Source organism: Paroedura picta, chromosome 8 (assembly GCF_049243985.1).
Source record: "Paroedura picta isolate Pp20150507F chromosome 8, Ppicta_v3.0, whole genome shotgun sequence".
NCBI classification, from domain to species: Eukaryota; Metazoa; Chordata; class Lepidosauria; order Squamata; family Gekkonidae; genus Paroedura; species Paroedura picta.
In genome coordinates, this window is record NC_135376.1 from 14330031 (window position 1) to 14351173 (window position 21143).

General features: G+C 41.7%; 1 protein-coding gene across 2 annotated transcripts in view; it reads right to left on the minus strand.

Annotated features, from left to right (window-relative positions):
* The window catches only part of PRKCI (protein kinase C iota), a 38723-nt gene that overhangs the window by 16415 nt on the left and 1165 nt on the right, over positions 1 to 21143 (minus strand). For both annotated transcript variants that reach the window (XM_077348425.1, XM_077348424.1), the window contains exon 2: positions 5696 to 5817. In XM_077348425.1, the coding sequence (XP_077204540.1) occupies positions 5696 to 5810 (115 nt within the window). In that variant the 5' untranslated portion in view covers positions 5811 to 5817. The remainder of the gene's footprint in view (positions 1 to 5695; positions 5818 to 21143) is intronic.

Here is a 21143-nt window from a genome sequence, read left to right on the forward strand (position 1 = left end):
CTGAGACCTTGGGGAGCTACTGGCAATCAGAGTTAAAGGTTGTACTCAGGTTTACTGAAGTTGGAGAACGTACGGCTGAGCTCGCCCCGGCCCCAAATAGCCTCACCACGGCCTTGCAAGTCTTGGTGGGGCTCCTGGGCAGGCAGTGGGGGAGGTGGGGAGTGCCCAGCCAAGCTCGCTCCCGCTCCAAATAGCTTCGCAGCAGCCTGGCGAGGCCTTGGCGGGGCTGCCAGGGGGTTGGACTCTAGAGCCTATTGTATTTTTTCTACAACGGGCTTTTCTGCTAGTAATTTTATATTATGTATCACAAACTAGCTCTATTAAGAAGGCACATCAGCATTTTCAGTGCTATCTTGGGGAAGGTTTATCATCCCAAATACAATTTAATTAATTTTTCTCAGAATGCAAGGCTAACTGGTTTAGCTCAAAGGCATATGGTAAATAAACAAGATAAAAACCACAAAAGTGAAAAGACAAACTTGATAAGTTCCTCCTGAGAAACATATTTTGGAGGAAATATTTCCATTCACTGAGGGTCTCGCTAAGGGTATCACATATAAGAGAAGTGCAATCTTTAAATCTATTGGATGGAAGCTCTTGATAGCCTCATTTAAATACCATATTCCACCTTGTTAATGGCTTTCTACCAAGAAATCCCTTCAGATCTCAGTCAATATATTTAGTCATGATTTTATCTGATTATCTTGCAATAACTGACTACCAAATTTTAAAATTATTATTAAATCATTTGTATATGTTCCTTACCTGGCTTTGATTCTGAAATTATTTTAAGCCTCCCTCCATGACATTAGAAGCTATTAATTCCTCTTTACATATTTTGATTTCTGCCAGCTCAGAAAACTTAATCTCACTATGTACAGACAATGTAAATGCTTTCCAAGTTCAACAAGGAAACTTAGGAACTGTTTACTTTAAAAAACATTTTGATTTAAGCCTGGCATACAGAATTTGTCAACATGGTAACATTCCCACATGCAGTGGATAAACAGGTTGTCAATTTATGAGAAAAAATTAATTACAGAAGAAAATACATTCTCATCTCAGATTCTAGATACATTCTATGGCAGTCGCTTCAGATAGACTTGAAGGCAAAATAACTAATTTTATTTCCTTCCACAGAAATGCAGGGAACCCCAAAAAGGCAGCCTCACTACACTGTAGTCATGCTGAGATACAGGAAAAGAATCCCACTCAAATGACTGCATAATACATTATCAATCTTTTATGATCCAGATTTTGCCAGCAAGGCCCCTCCTCTCACCTGGTGAACAGACATCATGATACCTTGTAAAACAAATTTTCATTTGGTATATGCTAGACATCAAAAGTTTTCTACTTTAACATGAAAACACACAGAACAAGAGTCCACTAGCTAGCAAGGAGGAACAGTAGGTCTCTTATTTACCTGTCAAGTGCAGAAGGACCGAAAGGATATGGTACACTTTCAATACAAGAACCTGCACACTCCTGTCTGTGCTCATAAGTCCTAAGCATGCTAATTAGACTCTGTGTACCAATATGCAGGAGATGCATGTAATTTCTAAAAATTGTCCATGTAATTAAGCAAGACTTAAAAACAATGGTCAGGGCTAGTGTCAGCAGTCAGTGAGGCAGGACACCTGTCAGTTCCCAAGGGCTGCCTGGGGGACCAGTACTGCCACCAACAATACTGAGTTCTGCCATTTTTTAACAGGTACAAGACAACAGCAACCGTACTTTTTATTCCCCTTAATTTAGCAGAACAGTAGGGAAGAAGCAGATTAAGCACTTCCCATTACCTTGCTTTGCTCTCCTTGTGGCTGTAGCTCCACTGAAGACTGAAGTAGAGGGATTGCTGCTTCCCACTACCCTGTACCACCCTCCTTCCATTCCACTTAGTCTTGAGTTGCCCAATGATGGAGCAGGAAGAAAGCATGCCACTTCCTCCAGACTGACTGCTCCATCTTTAGCTGAAGATGGAGGGGGGGGGGGAGATTCTTGCTTCCCACCAGCATGTTCCATCTCCTGTAGGCACAAGAGGAGCCAAGATGGTGAAGAGGAGTGACAAGATGAGGAAGGGGTTGTACCTAAGTTTATATTCTGTTGTGCAGGGCGTACAGGAACTTGGAGCTGGCCCTGAAAATGAACCATAAAGAGTACAGGACCAGCTACCAACCATATTAATCACTAAGCAAAGCCTATGGTCACTATTGATGTACATGCCAGCTTTTTGAACCCTTTACATCACGCCATTACTTGAGGGAAGCCCTAGCAAAGTAACTTGAATAGAGCCAACAGGAAGCCACAGGAAGATAGAACAGTCAAAGTGAAACCAACTACCAAACATGGATGTCTCACTTACACCAAGAGGAACTGAGGGAGGAACAACAACAGGGGATCCAAGGGGGTCAGGGATTCTAATAATAATGGGAAGAGGCAAAGACAGGGATGGGAGGAGGTGGGACAAGAGAAGGGACCCAAAATACAATCATACCCGGGCCCCTTCCAACCTCCGTCCCATTCCTCGGGACATTAGGGTAGAGGCAAGGGTGAATAACCCACCTCTGACAATGATGCTGTGCAATGCCTGGTAAATAAAGAAACCCTCTGCCCTGCAATCCTACTTCGCAGAACGTAGTCTACCTGGTGTGCATGACAGAAACCTGGGTCAGGGAGGGCAAAACAGTTATCCTTAAAGAGCTAGCCTCTGCCAGGTTCTCTGTCCTCCATCAGTCTCAGACTGTGGGGGAGGGGTGGCAATCCTAATCCGAGAGGATTTCTTCTTCAGGGCTCTTCTATCACTATATCATGAAAAGTTAACAGCCAAAGTTGCTATGCTTAGTAAATCACTCGTTCCCCTTCCTCTGCCACAATGTATTAGCTAGTCTATTTGATATATTAATAACTTTGACTCCCACATCCAGAGGTAGTCTAGTAAGAAACCAACAGACTTTCACATTCTGACATTTTTACACATCTTGTCAAAATGCTGGACATAAACATTTGCAAAAGAGACAGTATAAGTTAGAATGTCAGACTCGGATGTGACATGGGTTCAGATCCCTGCTCTCCAACGAAAGCTCACTAGATAACCTTGGACATATCACAATTTCTCAGCCTAACCTACCTCACAGTTGTTCTGACAGTAGAGGAGTGGAGAATGATGTGATAAGCTGCGTTAAATCCCTATCAGGGAGAAAAGATATAAACTAAAAAAAAAAAAACTGAAAAAACTGAATGAACCTAAGTGCCATCCTGGACAAGTCCCATGACTGCTTAATTTACTCCAGAGGAATCTTGTCAAATGGCTATTGAAAGTCCGAGTAAGTCTACTGAGTCACTGTTGCACACATGTTTATTCACTTTCCCCCAGAACTCCCCAAGGTTAGTGAGGCAGGACTTCCCCCTGCAGAAGCCATGCTGATTTTCTCTCAGCAGATTGGGCTCCTGTTTCCATGTGCCTACTAATTCTGTTTGATTACAGTTTCTGCTCATTTGCCCAGGACAGACATTAGGATAACTGGCCTGTAATTTTCTGGTTCCCCTCTGGACCCCTTTTAAAGATCAGTGTAATATTTGCTATTCTCCAGTCTTCTGGAACAATGGCTAACTGCCAAAAGCAGTGGATGAATGCCAAAAGCCTTCTATGCATGGCATATTAGTACTGCATCATATGGGTATCATTAGTACACTCAATGGACAGTGGATTAGTTGCAACTCTCTATTGAGAATACATCCAATAACAAAACTAGTTATAGTTTTATAACTATTTATTTTTATAACTATTTATCAAAAATTATTTTCTGATAGCCTCCATTATTTCTGTAATTATCGTTTCTTAAAATCAGATATGTAACTAATTTACTTATGCATTTAATGTTGCCAGTTGTTAAAAATATTAATTCCTAAATTAGGACAGAATTCCTTCATTTTCACTGTTTCCAGGTTTAAGTGGCAGAGATCTATGCTAAATAACAAGGATAAACCAAAAGAAATAAACTTCACACAATAAAAAGCATTGTGTTTTGGTCCAGACACATTTAGAACACAAACCAGGTTTTCTGCAGGCCAGCACAAAACAACCATAGTACAAGTATCAAAAACAAACACACAAAACTAGAAGGAGATTTAGCACCTATGATCCTTCTGCTTAGTAAAATGCTGGAATGGGTGTTTACTTTCTATAACAATGCTTCCAGATGTAGCAAAGCAAAAATGAAAAGCTCTCTGCTCTAGCCCTCCATTATCTCCACAAGATCCTTTCTCTCAGCATATAAGCAACAAGAACAATCAGATCTTAAATACCGTTCTACTCTATCCAGTCTCATCAGATCTTAGAAGCGAAGCAGGATCAGCCCTGGTTGATACTTGGATAGTAGACTACCAAGGACATTTAGTGCTGCTACACGGAGACAGACAATGACAAACTGCCTCTGAATGTCTCGCCTTGAAAGCCCTATAGGGTTGCTGTAAGTCAACTGCAACTTGATATATAAAAAAATCTACTGAGGACAACATCATTTAACTAGGATCTACACGAAAGACATTCCCACCATCCAAAGTGATGGTTGCAAGCAAAACAAAATGGAGCTCTGGCACTTTCGTTCCCGGCCCTAGGGAAGCGCGCCTAGCCTCTACCAGGGCCAGGGCCTTTTCGGTCCTGGCCCCCACCTGGTGGAATGAGCTCCCGGGTGAGCTGCAGGCCCTGCAGGATCTTTTGCGTTCTGCAGGGCCCTCAAAACAGAGCTCTTCCGTCAGGTCCATGGTTGAGGCTGGGGTCGGCGAGGTACACCGATGGCTCCCCCCCAGGCTTTTTGAATATCGTTGATCTCCTTCTCCGCCCCCCCTCCTTAGTAATGGGGTAGGAAGGGGATCTTTATGTTTCTGCCATGTTCTGATGGATTTTAAATATTTTAATGGGGTTTTAAGACATTGTGACCCGCCCCGAGCCGCTTAGGGAGTGGTGGGAAATAAATTGAAAAATAAATAAAATAAACTTTATGGACCAATATGCTTACTGAAACATGTGTATAACAGGACAAAGCTTGCTTCAGTAAATCTGTTGATCCTTCAGGTGTCATAAGAGCTGCTTTTTAATATCCCATTTTTCACACCTATCCCTTCCTCTCTCCACAACAGACACCCTGTGAGTAGGTGGGGCTGAAAGAGCTTTAACAGAACTGCTTTGAGAAAGCAGCTCTCTGAGAACTGTGACTAGCCCAACGTAACACGGCTGGCAGCATTTGGAAGAATAGGGAATTTGGTCCTCCAGATTATACAGTCTGCCACTCTTAACCACTACAGCACAACACTGGTTCTGTAGCGTGGTACATGCAGTCAGAGGGGGAAGAGAGGCCTTGACTGTCTGTATTTTAAAAAATCAAAATGGGGCTGTTTCAGTTTGAAAACTGCTGCCATGTTATAAACTTTAATTCCATAACTTCATAGATTAACTAGAACAGGGGTAGTCAACCTGTGGTCCTCCAGATGTTCATGGACTACAATTCCCATGAGCCCAGGGGCTCATGGGAATTGTAGTCCATGAACATCTGGAGGACCACAGGTTGACTACCCCTGAACTAGAAGACACAGAGGAAACAGAGTGCTTACCACGTTAGCTCTAACAAGAGAAGCAGAAGTATTGGGTGGAATTAATAGTATTTTATGGAAGTTATTCTGCCTTGTAGTAACTTACCTTCTTCATCAATCCATTTCATGGTGAAAAGTTGTTCATCATCAAATGCGCACATGTCTCGAACTTCATTGCACAGTCCCTCAAAGGAGATGGAAGGTTCAAAATACGTTATCATTATATCCCTGAAAGAGGACAATGATTGCACTATTAATTTAGGGCTGCAGTTCCTTTTGCATTGCATCAACTCAATTTGTTTCCATTTGTCAACACAAATGCATATGCATATGCATTTGATTACTGGTGCATTCAAATCATGATGATAAAAGTATGAAGAGTGCCCTTTACGTCAGAAACTGGATTACAGCATCAATCACAAGTGCTAGGCTAGTTTAAGGTATTGGCTTCGAATGTTTATGAGACGTTACTACTTTAACCATTAAATCTCCGTCTTTGAGAATATTTCATAACCAAGCTCCTGTGGGTGAGAGGCTGTTTGAAATTGTGCTGGACTGTCAGTTTAACAAAAGATGTTCTCTTTAATCAAGCATGCAATGTCCAGCACATTTTGAACAAAGTGTTCTACAAATTAATGGCTTCATACAGTTCATATTCGGTACAACAGCAAAAAATGAAAAAGAACACAATACAACAAACATCAATCTTCATTATTATATGGTCCTTCACATCAGAAGTATGAGACAAAGCAATAGGCTATTTCTGTATTCACAATATAAATCCATAAAAGTTGTTGAAAATATTTGGTGAGAGCATAGTATTGAAGTAGCAAACATTAGAAGAAAAAGAGATTATATGCTGCTTTTCTCTACCCGAAGGAGTCTCAAAGCAGCTTACATTCGCCTTCCCTTTCCCCACACCACACACCCTGTGAGGTGGGTGAGGCTGAGAAAGCCCTGACATTATTGATTGGTCAGAACAGCTCTATCAGGGCTGTGACAAGCCCAAGGTCACGCAGCTGGCTACTTGTAGAGCAGGGAATCAAACCCAGCTCACCAGATTAGAAGTTGGCTACTTGTAGAGCAGGGAATCAAACCCAGCTCACCAGATTAGAAGTTGGCTACTTGTAGAGCAGGGAATCAAACCCAGCTCACCAGATTAGAAGTTGGCGCTCCTAACCACTACACCAAGCTGGTTCTCAGTACAGTGACAGGAATGTACACTGGACCAAAACATATCTATATTTACAAGCAGCTCAATACATGTATTATAGAATTCAGAAAAATGTGCTAAGCAAGGATCTTGTATTCTGAATTGTTTAACATAAATTATAACTAAATCAAAATATTTCATAGCATACGAGTTTTGTACTATTTCCCCCCAAATATCTTTATACAACATCAAAAATGTGCCCAAGTAACACCAGAAAATGCACCCTATTATTTTTTTTAAATGTAGAGACCGCCATATTTTTAAAATACAGCAGATTGAATATTGAATATCTGAAGTGATTTGCAGGATGCGAAACCAAAATGTATTTTCTATGTGCTCTTCCATATTATTATGTCTCCACTTTCTACTCTGGCATAAACCACTATTACCCATTGGGGTCAAATGGATAAAACATTGTCCTATGAGCATAAGGACTTGGGTTATAACCCTGCTGTCCCTAAAGAGAGAAAACTACTAAGAAAACTATCAGGGAAAGAAATAGACTAGGGAAAGTAACAGTAGCCTCAAAATCGTAAGTAAGTAGCAAGGTAAAGAACAATAGACTCGGATTCAGTGTTCTCCCTTGAAAGTCAGGAAGAAGATTGAATCAACAGCGCATGAGCCAGGTGACAGGAAGTGTGCGTGTGTGTGGCGGGGGGGAGAGAGTTTGTTCCTGTCTCACTGGAGAACAGATTGGGAAAACCCAACAAGATGTCCTCTGCTCAGAGGGAGAGTGACTCATCGAAGTTTAGTTCATAGGGCTGTTATTTTATCAGAATAAAATGCAAGCAGTGAGAAAAAATTTAGGCAACCCTGAGCCCCTGGAAGACAAGTGAGATGAAAATGTATGAATCCTTTGTAGGTACTGAAACTGAACATTAGAATTACAGAATTAAAACAGTGCAAATTTCAAGACTATATAAACTTTCAAATCTTCCTACTACTGAATTCTCATTATTTGTCAGAATCAGAAGGTTTTTATTGGCACAGGTCATTACTTGTCAATACCTGCAAAAGAGGACCGTGGTTAGCGGAAAACGAACTACTGCCACACATCTTGCCTATCCCAATTATTAAGCTTCAGCCGTAACAATGAAAAATGGTGAGAAACATGTCAATCACTGAGGCACTAGATACTTATTCTAAATCCCAGAAAACAGGCATTCCTTATATGTGCACCAAGAATGATAGCTGAACCTCTCCAGTCCTTTAGTCAAGCTATTGTTTGTCCCTCAAATTAACAGAACATTTCTAAAACAAGAAAAGGCAAGCTTCCCTTATGCCTTCAAGGAGGGATTTACAACACTCTGTCCTTGTGTTATGTAATTCCTCCAAGCCCAGTACAGAAGTAGGATCCACCCCAAATCTTAATGCTTTATGAACAGTGTGCCATGCAAGCCTGCCAGAAAGTTCTGGGCAACTTAAAAGCTTACCCTTTAATTGAATATATATTTGTAGTTACACTTTAGTCCATGGAAATGTCTTTCCTATTCCACTCCCACTAGCAAATCCGCCAAAGAAACAATGAATGGGATCAACACAAACCTCTCCAGTACTAACTTTTGCTATTTTTCTATTCCTATCCAATTTTAATTTTAATGTTATAACTTCAAAAAATTATGAGAGTACTACAGACAAAGCCTGTTGCACCCAGGAATACAATGAGTACTAGCACATAGACCTGCACTGCGACCTTCCTGGGTTCTTGCCTCCCCCCCCCCCCACAATCCTTACTGGATCTTGAGATCCAGTGTGGTGAAGTGGTTAAAGAGCTGTGTTTAATTCCTATCTTCTCCTCCATATGCATGCAGCCAGCCAGGTTGCCAACTACCAGATGTGAGCCTGGAAACCTTCAGGAAGAAGCAAGAGAAAAAGCGATGAAGAAAGAGACAGAGAAAATGAAAAAAAGGGAGGAGGAAAGGAAGGCATCAGTTCTCCTGGAGAAAACAGCTGCTTCAAAGAAGCTCTGGCCCTCCCACCCCCATGCCCCTACAAGTGTTTACACAGGTCCCCATTGTCCCCACCTTCCCATCAAATCCCATATCTTCCAAAGGCCAGGCCAGGCCAGTTGTGGAGTGATGGACTGCCACCTTGCCACTCCTCTACATCTTCCAAAGGCCAGGCTAGAGGGGGGGGGAAGCTGCCTATTTTCCACCCACCCCTACATTTCCCAAAGGTCAGACTGCTCGGATAAGACCATAGGCGATGGGCTGCCTCCTTCCCATCCCCTCCTCAATATATCTCAAAAGCCAAACTTGGTGGGGAAGGCTGGGGGGGGGGGCTGCCTCTTTCCCACCCATCCCCACATCTCCCAAAGGCCACGCTGCTTGGGGAAGACCATAAAGGATGGGCTCCCTCCTTCCTACCCCCCTCACATCTCCCAAAGGCTGAGCCAGGCCAAGTAGGGAAGGCCATGGGGGGAGGACTGCCGCCTTCCCAACCCCCCACAACTCCCAAGGGCCAACTTGGGTGGGGAAGGCTGCTGGATCCCCCCAGCCCCTCTGAGGAGAAGAAGACACAAGAGGCAAAGGAAGCAGCTGGCTTCCCTCCCTTACCTGGGGGAGATGGAGAGTGGAAAGAGACTGAGGATGGGACAACTTTCCAGCAGCAGGACCTTTTAGAGGCCAGCACCTCTTTCACCAGCTTGCTGGGGGGTAAACGGTCATGACTGGGGAAGGCACTGGCAAACCACCCCGTATTGAGTCTGCCATGAAAACGCTAGAGGGCGTCACCCCAAGGGTCAGACATGACTCGGTGCTTGCACAGGGGATACCTTTACCTTTTTTACCTCTTTCACCCAGCAAGCAGCAGGAAGAGGAAGAAGAGGACAGATAAGCCTCATGATTGGCCCTCATTAGAAGAGTGCTCTCTTCCTATTGGCAGCACAGGCAGGGCCAACCAGGTCAGGAGTGAGTTGTTTGCACACAACTTTTAACTTAATGTTTATAGTAGTGATTAGTGATAGTGATTAGTGATAGTGATGATGATAGTGATTATCATGTTTACCGATAGTGATGAACATGGCATATTTCTTAATTTTGAAAGAAGGACCACTTCAGAATAAATTAAAACATCTGGTAGCAAAGCCCATGGTTTTTTTGGATTATAAAAATGAAAACATCCTTTGGAAATAATTGTGAACCTAAGAATCTGTCATTCACCCTCCCCACGAGGTATTTTACTGGCAAACTTTACAACCTGCCTTGTTACTATAATGTTCTCTACCCACCTACCCCCCTTTCTGTACTATAGCGTGTCATGCCTCAGATTTTGTTGCATTCCTTTCTAGTTCTGTAATCCTAGTTCTATTGCATTGTTTACAGGAGAGCTTTCCTTTTTGATGGAGTTGTTCCTCATATTTTGCGATCAACTCACAATGGGAAAGGCAGGCTGTAAATGAGGATTAAAATAAATTGTTACCACTTATTTTTTGGGTAAAACAGCGCATCTCCTGTAACTGAAAATACAGTCAGAATTCATGTTTCTAGCTTGCACAATGATAGTTCATGGTTAACTTCAGAAGTAATTTTTTAACCTTAACTAATTATTTCACAGAGAAAAGTAGGCTTTAATGCAAAGTATTTGGCAAAGTATCATTGGACCAGTTTTAGGAGTATAAATTTGGACCTGTTTAGATCAGGACATTATTTTCAAAGATAGATTTAAGAGCTTAGAACTAATACAAAATACAAAATATGAACTGTATAAATAAATTCAAAGCCATTTTAAAATTCAAAAATCACCAATGCTCAGCTTCCAGATTCTAAAAGCTAGTCAAGGTGACTTGTAAAATACACCCTTTCTCTTCTTAAGTGAAGACATATTTGCAGTGCTTTTATTTCTTTATTAAATGAAATAGCACTACTATTTAAAAAACACTGGGATATTGCACAATAGTCAAACGTAGGTCAAATGGCTCCACCATGAGGGCCTTCTAGTAGAGAAGGACAGCCAAGGTAAACTAAACACCAAACAGGGTGTGCACCCTGAAGCAGTAACACAGGCAGGTGCTGGAACACTTAATTCCATTCTCCATCCGGTTTGCATTCAGTGAAAGTCACTCTACCACTTGGCAAAATGGGTCAGGAATGTCACTATCCCATCATGTAATTAGTACGGAATTATAAGGTGTAATCAACTAGAACAGCAGCATCAGCAGTGCTAGTACTATAGGAATAGGTTTTTTGCCCTTTCCACATTTGGCGACACAAACAAACATCATTAAAATCATGAAAGAGCCGACACAGTTGGCCTTAGCAGTAAAGCAATCTGGGAGCACCCGTCTTATATAGGGGCAGTACATTTCTTATCAGCAGCTTGAGTTCATGTTCACAGTATGCAAGAATTAGGTGTTGATAGCATCTTGCTTACAGCAGAACTTCCACCTTCTATGTGACTCTCTCAAAACAAATCTTTGCAAAACCTCCAGGAAGCCTGGTTTTAGAAATATGCTGTCTTGTCTCAGTTTGGGCTACAATTTCTAAAACAGTATCACTAACTTACTCCATACCGAAATGTAAAGAAAGGTAACAAATTAAAAAGCAAAACAAAAAACAAACAACCCCCCCCAAAAAAAAAACTCATGCATAAATGGCTAACTAAAGTGTGAGAATTCAAATCAATGGCTTAATATTAGTAATTAAGAGAACTAACGAGGTAGTGGTTAACAGCAGTGGCCTCTAATCTGGAGAACCGGGGTTTATTCCCCACTCCTCCTTCACATGCAGCCAGCTGGGTGACCTTGGGCCACTCAGTTCTCTCAGAGCTCTCTCAGTCTCACTTACCTCACAGGGTGCCTGTTGTAGGGAGAGAAAGGGTGGGCGATCATAAGCTGCTTTGAGACCTTTGGGCAGGAAAAAGCAGGGTACAAAAACCTGCTCTTCTTAAATGCTACCTTTCTTCAGGAAAAGACATCCACAGCAAAAGTGTACCAGGTACTGAACAAGATCTGTGAAATCCCTTCCATTCAAATATTCTTTTAAATACAAAAGAAATACCTCTGAGTCAGAATGGCAGCATAGAAAATTCAAAGGGGGACACAAAAGCAAACTGGGGTATCTGACAGAAAAAGTAATGGTAAATAAGCTATTCATGTAATAGCCCAACTGTGATATTTGTTGTGACAAATACCAGTCAACTAACCAGTTTATGTCAAGATTATATAGCAACTCCCTCTGATTCATATGGACTGTGCATGCAGAGATCACATCACAAACTTCCAGATAAATGCTAACAGAACTCCAGAGATAAAACATTACTGTTACCTTATGGTTTAGTAACCCCAAATCCAAACAAGACAGAAGTGCTACTGGTGAGCAGAAGGTCTGACCTGAAATGTAAGATCTTCCCTCTTCTGGATGGGGTTGGGCTCTTCTTGAAGTAAGAGGTTTGTCATCTGGGAATACTCCTGTGCCCAGGCCTAATGCTGGATGAGAAGGTGGCAGTTGGGGCCAGGAGTGCATTCTACCATATCTGCCCGCTGTGGTTCATGCTCTTGTTACATCTAGATTGGATTACTGCAATGTTCTCTACATGAGGCTTCCCTTGAAAAACTTTCAGAAACTTCAATTGGAGCAGAATGCTGGTGCCAGGATGCCGACTGGAGTAGATCTTACAAGACCATATCACTTGCCTGGCCCATCTTGGTTGGGACCATTTCCACAGTATGGAGCTGGACCTTTTTTTCAGCACATCAATTACTAAATTTAGAATTGAAAATTTCACCTGGCATTTTGCATCTATGTTTTCCTTTCGTTATACCTCGGGACGGAATACACCACATGTATTTTGCATTTTCTTTGGAAGAGTGGATGTTATACGTCATCAAGTCCTCTTTTTTATTTTACAATTTTTTTGTCTTGCGTAATAACGCAATTGCATGATATAATTAAAAATGTCAGCTACAATAACACAGCATGTGGATGCTGGCAGGTTGTGAAGCAGAGTTTGTGTGCTTGAAGCACAGTTTGTGTTTTAGTTGCCTTTGCTCCCTTGCTGTACAAGTCCAGACTTATTGCGAACCCCCTCATCCCCTAGATTCCCGTAACATGTGAATAATGCAAATAAGGGAATGTGTGTCTTATGTCAATGTGTACTCGATCACTACACATGCATGGAGAGAAAACATGTTGGCAGCCGTTACACAACTGTTTATCAGCAAAAACAAGTTCAGAAAATAGTTTTAAAAAATTGAACATTAGTCTAACAAAATTCCAAATCAAGGCTCAGCAATGCAACAAAGTTCTACAAACCAGCTACCCATCTCACAGTACTATTCACCTAAGAAAATGGAAAACTACAACTTTGGTTACCTCTCTTAAATGGCATGGAGTTCTGGGGGCAGGGAGTGTGATGAAAAAATTAGTGCCCAGTTGGGCCTCAAATCTTGAAAGTGCAATTAGATGCTCGATGGGGAGACAGGGGGAGGGAATGTGGAGTCCTAGTTCTTGGCAGCCTTACAACCCCAAACAACTGCCAACATGGGTTCCCTCCTGAAGGGGAATTTCTCCCTTACACACCTATAAGGTTATGTTTCAGGCATTTCCACCTTTCAAGATTAAGCAGATAGCAACACAGGGTGAGGCTTCTCTGTTGTGGCACAAAATTCTGGAACTCCAGAGTTCCAGCTGTGTCACTATCTGAAAGCTGAGGCTTCAATGGTTATAGGCAATAGACACCGTTCAATTTTAACTTATTTTATAAGCAAAGAATAGAATAGATTCATAGAATAGAATCATAGAATAATAGAGTTGGAAGGGACCTCATGGTCATTTAGTCCAACCCTCTAATCATTATTCCATGCTGTCTCTCCATTCCTCACTTGCACTTAGGAGGTCACAGCATTTAACAGATTCTGTTTTGCTATTACATAGAACACATTAAAACAGTAGACTGAGCAATAAGCTTATCTCCAACTTTAATCTATGTTATGAGAAAAGAATGTTCGCAAACTACATATATTTAAGCATATTGTACATAACAGTAGGTAATTAACACAGAGAGAAGATCCAGACCTTTTTTCATTTGATAATATGTTAATTAAGCTAGCAAGCCACTAGTTTAATCATAGAACAAGTTCCCAATAAGGCCTGATTTTTCTTTCACAAAAAGGCATTTAATGCAAGAAAATAAGAATGTTTTGTCATCTCTTTCTGGCAGGTACATAACTAGGGATTATTAGGAAATGAATTTAAAATAAAGCAGCTAATATTATAATTTCCCTGTACAGATCTATAGTGCAGCATCATTTTGGAATACTAATCCGGTTCTGGTCACTGTACCTCAAAAAAGACATCACAGAGCTGGAAAGTACAGAGGAGGGCAGCCAAAATGATTAGAGAGTCAGAACTTCCCTATGAAGAGTATGGAACTTTTCAGTGTACAAAAGAGACAACTAAGGGGGTGAGGGAGATAGAGTTGGCAAAGAGATTTTTCTCCCTCTCCCAAAATACTAGAACTCAAGGGTATCCAATGAAGCTGATGGCAGTAGAATCAGAACAGACAAAAAGACATACTTCTTTATACAGAGCAATTAAAATGTGGAGTTTGCTGCCAGAGCATGTATGTATTTATTTTATTTATTTTTTATTTATTTTAATTATATTTTATTTCTTGACTTTTTATCCCACCACTTTCTATAGACTTACATACAGGTTACATAAAACAGATTAAATCCCAAATAAAAACAATGAACTCCCACTAAAAAACAGACCTAAGGCGGCATAATCCCCTTCTACCTTCGTCCACCCTCAGCCAATTGCCATAGGGTAAGGTTTGCATAATGTTAAAGCATTGTCTGGAGGAGGGGCCCCAGTTATTCCTGACCCTGGCCTCAACCAAAGACCTGGAGAAAGAACTCAGTTTTATAGGCCCTGCAGAACTTGCAGATCGATCAGGGCCCTCAGCTCTTCTGGGAGCTCATTCCACCAGGTCGAGGCCAGGACTGAGAAAGCCCTGGCTTGGGTTGAAGCCAGGCATACTTCCCTGGGGCCAGGGACCACAAACAGATTAGCACCTGCAGAGCGGTGAGCCCTGCGAGGGGCATGAGGGGCATAAGGAGACAAGCGGTCCTTTGGATAGGCGGGACACAAGCCATGGATGGCCTTTAAAGGTAGTGATGGCCACAGGAATAAACAGCTTTAAAGGGGGAATCTATAGATTCATGGAAGACAGGTTGCTGGAGAGCCAGTTTGGTGTAGTGGTTAGGAGCACAGATTTATAATCTGGAGTGCCAGGTTTGATTCCCTGTCCCCACCTGCAGCCAGCTGAGTGACCTTGGGCTGGCCACAGCACTGATAAAGCTGTTCTGACTGAGCAGTAATATCAGGGCTCTCTCAGCCTCACCTACCTCACAGGGTATCTGTTATGGGGAAAAGAAAGGGAAGGTGATCATAAAAAATTGACACTTCTCACAATGGAAAAAAGCAGGCAGTGGGATCCCACAGAGGTCTGTATTGGGACTGGTGCTATTCAATATTCATAAATCATTTGAAATTGGGGCTCAGCCAAGTTTGCAGATCATACCAAATGACTTGTTATTGTGAAAACCAAGGTGGAATGTACAGTTACAGGAAGATCTCTCTAAAGTGGGTGAGTAGGCAACATATGGCAAACAAAGTTAAATGTTAATATTGTTGGAACAAAACATCCTAATGCTAAATTTAAACATATGATGGAATTTGAGTGATTCAAGAGGGAATGAAAGATCTTGGGACTGTAGTGGAGAACATAATGAAAATGTCAATTCAGTGTGCAGCAGCTGTACGAAAGGCATACTGTGTACTAGAGGTATTAGGAAAGGCTGAAAATAAAATTGCCAACATTATAAAGTCCTTGCATACTCATTTGGGAAACTGCATTCAATTTTTGTCATCATATTTCTAAAAGAATATTGTAGAGCTGGAAAAACTACAGAGAAAGGCAAGATGATTAAACTGTTGGAGCACCTTACCAGTCAAGAAAGGCTAAATATCCTGGGATTTCTGAGTCTAGAAATAAAAAGCAAATAAAGGGGTATATGATAGAGGTTTTTAAAATGATGCACGAGACAGAAGAAATGGATGGAAAGTGTTTTTTTCCCCTCCTTTCCCTTACTAGATCTCAGAGGCATCCAATGCAGTTACTAGGAAATAGATTCAGGACAGGCAAATGGAAATACTTCTTAACAAGTAATTAGACTGTAGAATTTGTTGCCAATGGACACAGTGATGGGCAGAAGCACATATGGCTTTAAAAGTGGGAGTCATGGAGAAGAGGCTCACCAATGACTATTGGCCATAATGAGTGAACAGAACCTCCAAAGACACTGGCAGCAAACCTCTTAATATCAGTGCTAGGAAATAGACCCAGGGGAACATCCTGATCTCATGTTTTCTACCCCCACTCCCCCACCCCATCTCTGGCAACTGGTTTGACAACAGCAGTGTGAAGCAGACTATTGGGCTAGAGGGACCATTGGCCTCATCCAATGGGGTTTTGTCTATGTTCTTATCAGACAGAGGTAGGCTTTCTCAACCAGGGTTTCATGAAACCCTGGGGTCCACTGACTGCTCTGTAAGGGTTTTCCAAATGTGTGGGAGTTAATATTTATATATATAGTAATTTGTTAAATATTCATTGGGTAATATGACTATATATGTTCATGTCGACTTGCCCCCCCCAAAAAAAAACCAATGATGGGCATGGAAGGGGTGGGGAGGTGAGGAGCCCCAGGTGGGAGTAACAGTGCAGAGTAACAAAAGATGGCTGCCCCTCCATAGAGGAAATCTTTATATGCCTTAGTACAGTTCTTAATTCTCAGGTGCAAAAGAAAAGTTAAGATCAAGGGTTGTTCAACATTTGAGTCCAATAGCACCATTAAAACGAACAAAGATCTATACAAGGCATGGTTTTTGTGTGAATGTACACTTCCTTGGTTTTTTTTTTTAATGACGGGACTGACACAGGCAATATCTAGCCACTCATTCCCTTTTCCATTTAGCTACTATTTTTAAATTTCACTGGAGGCATAACCCCATCTTTCTCCCAAATGGGGACCCAAAGTGGTGTACATTGTTCTCCTCTCCTCCATCTCAACAATTCTACATCTTGCAGCTACTATTATAAAGTCTGAGCACTCTGCAGAACTATTTCTAATATGAATGCAGACACCACAGACTTAAGGCAACAGTATCTGAGTATACTGTTAAGATGAAAGATAGGAAAAGTTCAGGTAACAGCTTATTAGTGAGCAAGACTAAACAGATGTCAAATCAACATCAGGATGCTTGAATCTCTGCTCCATCTCCCTTTGCCTGCATCACCCCACCTTCTGTGTGATGAAACCTGACACTGCCAGGAGCACACAAACACAACAGATGCAGTGGCTATTATTTGTTCAAAGAACACTCGAGAATCTTTTCTGAAAAGAACTGTTGAAAACAGATATGGGTATTCCAGAAGCACACATGTCTTGTAAAAATGCAATGGGCAAAAGACTCAGTTTCTAACAAGAACCACTTTAGAAGGGGGAAAAAATTATTTCTAGCCCTTCTTACAGAAGGAAATATCTTTTCTGAGGTAGTTTATGGACATGTTGCGGCAGGCACAGTCTAACACAAAATACTTCCTTTAGTGGCAATTGCAAAATTTCCTGAACAACTAGTTGTAATGGCATTTTAAAAAATCCTGAGAGTATTGAAGGAAGACACATTAAGTATGTAAAATCACAAGAAAATGATGAGAGAAGGGGAAAAAAGGGGGGCATACATTCATTCCTAAAATATATATTAAAAGGTTATCTACTGAAACTTATACATATACCTAACAAAGGGTACTCTGGATTCACACTCACTGTGACCTCACATATTGTGATGGCCACTAGTGAGGGGATTTTTAATGGACATGGATATGCTGGTAAGGAGCAATAGCCAATGTGAAAGCTGTGTTGAAAGGCAGATCCCTTTAAATTTGTAGCACAAGAAATCTGCAACAGGAAATTAACACGACCAGCATTGCCGGCTTGTGAACTTCCTTGAAGTATCTGACTGACAAAGAAAAGAAAATGTACTTGTTGGGCCAATTAATCAGAACCAGCATACAAAGGGCGGATTGTCATACTACATCTGTCCTTATCATCCTGGGGCAAATTCTTGCATGAAGAAAGAACCTGTGCAGAGCAGCCACTCATAGATATTACTAACTGGCATTCCTATACTTGTAGCAACTGCAAGGTACACTGCCACAATTACAGAAATTGCTGGTGGTTGTATTCATTAATTGAGCATTTAAAAAATACACTTCTGTGCAGGAAGCTGTACATGACCAGAGACAGGTCTGTCCTACTCATACGCAGACGAGTACAGCATGAAGTGGTTTTGCAATTTAATATTAAAGAACAGTTCGATGACAGTAAAATATATATATATTGAAAGTCTATTTCAGTTTTACAGAACAGTGGTAATAAGTAAACTCTTAAATTAAATTTAATCGAACCTTTTGTAATTCTGTTAATCTTAGGACCACTGTTGTTGATGTGTTATATGTCTATGATGTTCTATGTAATACCCCATAATGTTTTATGTAAACTGCCCTTAACCATATGGGAGGGCGATATAAAAATCTAAGAAATAAATAAATAAAATTCCAGCCTGCCTTTTAGTTTTCATCATCTGAATTCTAGTCAATGACTCATTCTACCACTTTGAGTCATGGTAAGTAATACTTCCAAGTATTTACTCAAACATCCAATACCTTTCTCAGACTAAGACAGCATGGAGACCTTCCTATAAGCCACTGGTTCCCAACCTTTTTGGTATGGAGACCCACAAGTCCAAATACAATAGATATGGTAACCCACCCAAGGCTGGCTCAAGTTTTTGGTGCCGTGGCTAACAAGATGCTTTGAGAAATTACACAACAGCACACAAAAGTTGCAGCTGCCACCACTAACTCAAAGTAAGTGGCATTCCTATATACACAAACTTTGTATATAGAGGTTACATTCCAGCCTTTGACCCCTGCTTTTCCATTTCTCCATCTAATCCCCTCTATATTTCTAGGAAACTCTCTCTAGTAGCCATCAGGACATGTTTTACTTACTCAACATGCATCATGTATTGAAGAAAAATACCAACTAATGTATGACATTAAAGATTCTGTTTTAAGGGTCAGATATTGGTTTCAAAATACAAAGGAGAACAAAGGAAAGGGCAGGGGTGGCCATTAGGGATGATGGGTGCACAACCCTCTTTGAGACTTCGTAATCCACTACTCATCCCCAACATGGCCACGACCCGACGGAATGAGCTCCCCGGAGAGCTGAGGTCCCTGCCAGAACTGTCCCAGTTATGCAAGACTTCCAACAGAGCTCTTCCACTAGATCTGGACCCCTCCCTGAGCTGGCCAGGTCATCAGGCTATCCCCTGCAGCAGGGAGACGTTTTATTAGCGTGATAGGTGGGGTTTAATGAGGTTTATGTCTGTTTTACAGGGGGGCGGGATTTTATTGTAGGGGATTGTTGTTACCCACTAGGAACCACTGTGTGGGAGTGGCAGGTCATAAATTGAATTCTAAATAAGCAAAAAAATGTTTAAAACCAAGGGACAAGAAGAAAGAGGGGCTCAGAATGAGAAATGCCACCAGTACTAGCATCCTTACCATCTATCCAAGAAGCTTGCAAGAATACCTTACTATGAAAATGGAAGACAAGCTAGTCATGTTCAAAAATCAGCAGCAAGTCCCTTCTTGGTGTATGCTATGCTAGCAAGATTCTCAAAGCAAATTTACCATTTTGAAATCATATTTATCAACTCATTCATGATCAAGGACCGACATCCTTGCTCAGCAACACAGATCCTTGGGCTTTCCTATACAGAATCTTGTTTTAGGTCTGCCCTCCTGTTACTGGTATTGCAGAAACCACCTCCTGAAGCAAAATTAACCTCCTAAAATGATTTCTCACAGTTTTACCTTCAGTCAGTCAGTCACCTTTTATTGGCAGTTTCTTTCCCAGATTTTTTCCCCCTTAATTTTGAACAAGAATCACTATCATATTTGACCAGGATTTTAGAATAGATGGAATTATTACGGTTACATATTATGCACCACAAGCTTTATTGCAGATAACAGCCCAGGTTGAAAGGAGAGAATAATTTTGGGAGGTGTTCGCATTATCCTCTCAGGTCTCTAAATGAAGTCACACAACTATGTCTAACTGGCATGGTGCATGTTAAAAGACTACACAATACCACAATCAAATCAGAGTCCAGTAGCACCTTTATGACCAACAAAGATTTATTCAAGGCGTGAGCTTTCTACTAGATGCCTCTTATTTCAAAAGGCAGCCTCCGTTTAAGTTCCTCCTGTTCTTTCTCAAAACCCAGCAGAATAAACACTCCCACAGCTACACTGTGCTTCATTTTTGAAATTCTGATCTCAACATGCTACACTCACCCTATGAGTAATCCTCCTACTCACATTCTCATCCCCCCCCAAGCATTCCCTCAACAGTTCCCATCCCAGAAAAACATTCTTCTTCCTCATACTGGTTCACCTCAAGATTGTATCACTCACCATATGCACCTTACAGGCCATGTGGCAAGTTCCCACATTGATGAATAACCACCACCGTTCTCTTGCCACTTAACCTACGGTTCTTTAGGTCCTACTGCCCATCTCATGAGATGTCCCTCAGGACAGCTCTCACCTCTAGCTGGGCCAATGCATCTCTCCCCTATAAACCAATATGCAGATAATCCTGGGAATACACACATCCCTCCACAAGCTCTCAGCCATCAAGCAGGGGCCTGGTCCCATGCCCCTTACCTCAAAAGATATCTTTGACATCACTAGCCCAAGGTCAGGCTATGCAGCCTCTACACTCACTTATCACATCATGATAAGGTTAAGAAGGGAGTCCTGACAGATCAGACCAAGAATCCACCTAGCGCAGCATCCTGTTTACCCACATACCTCTGCGAGGCCTTGCCCATCCTCCCCCGCTAGTGGGCTTTACAGGTACACTGTTCCTAACCACAGAAGTTCCACACCTCCACCATGACTCACCTGCAGGGCTAGAATCCTCCAATGTATTGAGGCTTTTGGGGGGATGGGGGGGGAGAATTGAGGAACAGCTGTCTAAGCCAGTGCCGCCCCCAACATCCTATGCAAATGAACTATGCAGTGGGTGGAACTGCCCCCCACCCTTCTCTGTCGGGAGTCTCCTGAAGATCTAATTCATTCCCAAATTTTTGGTATTACTGATGGACTCTATGTTTGTATTGGTTGGTGGTGGGGGAGTGGAAACCCAAATCTCCATCGCACAGGCACATCCACTAGGGTTGACAGATCTCCCTTGGCCCCT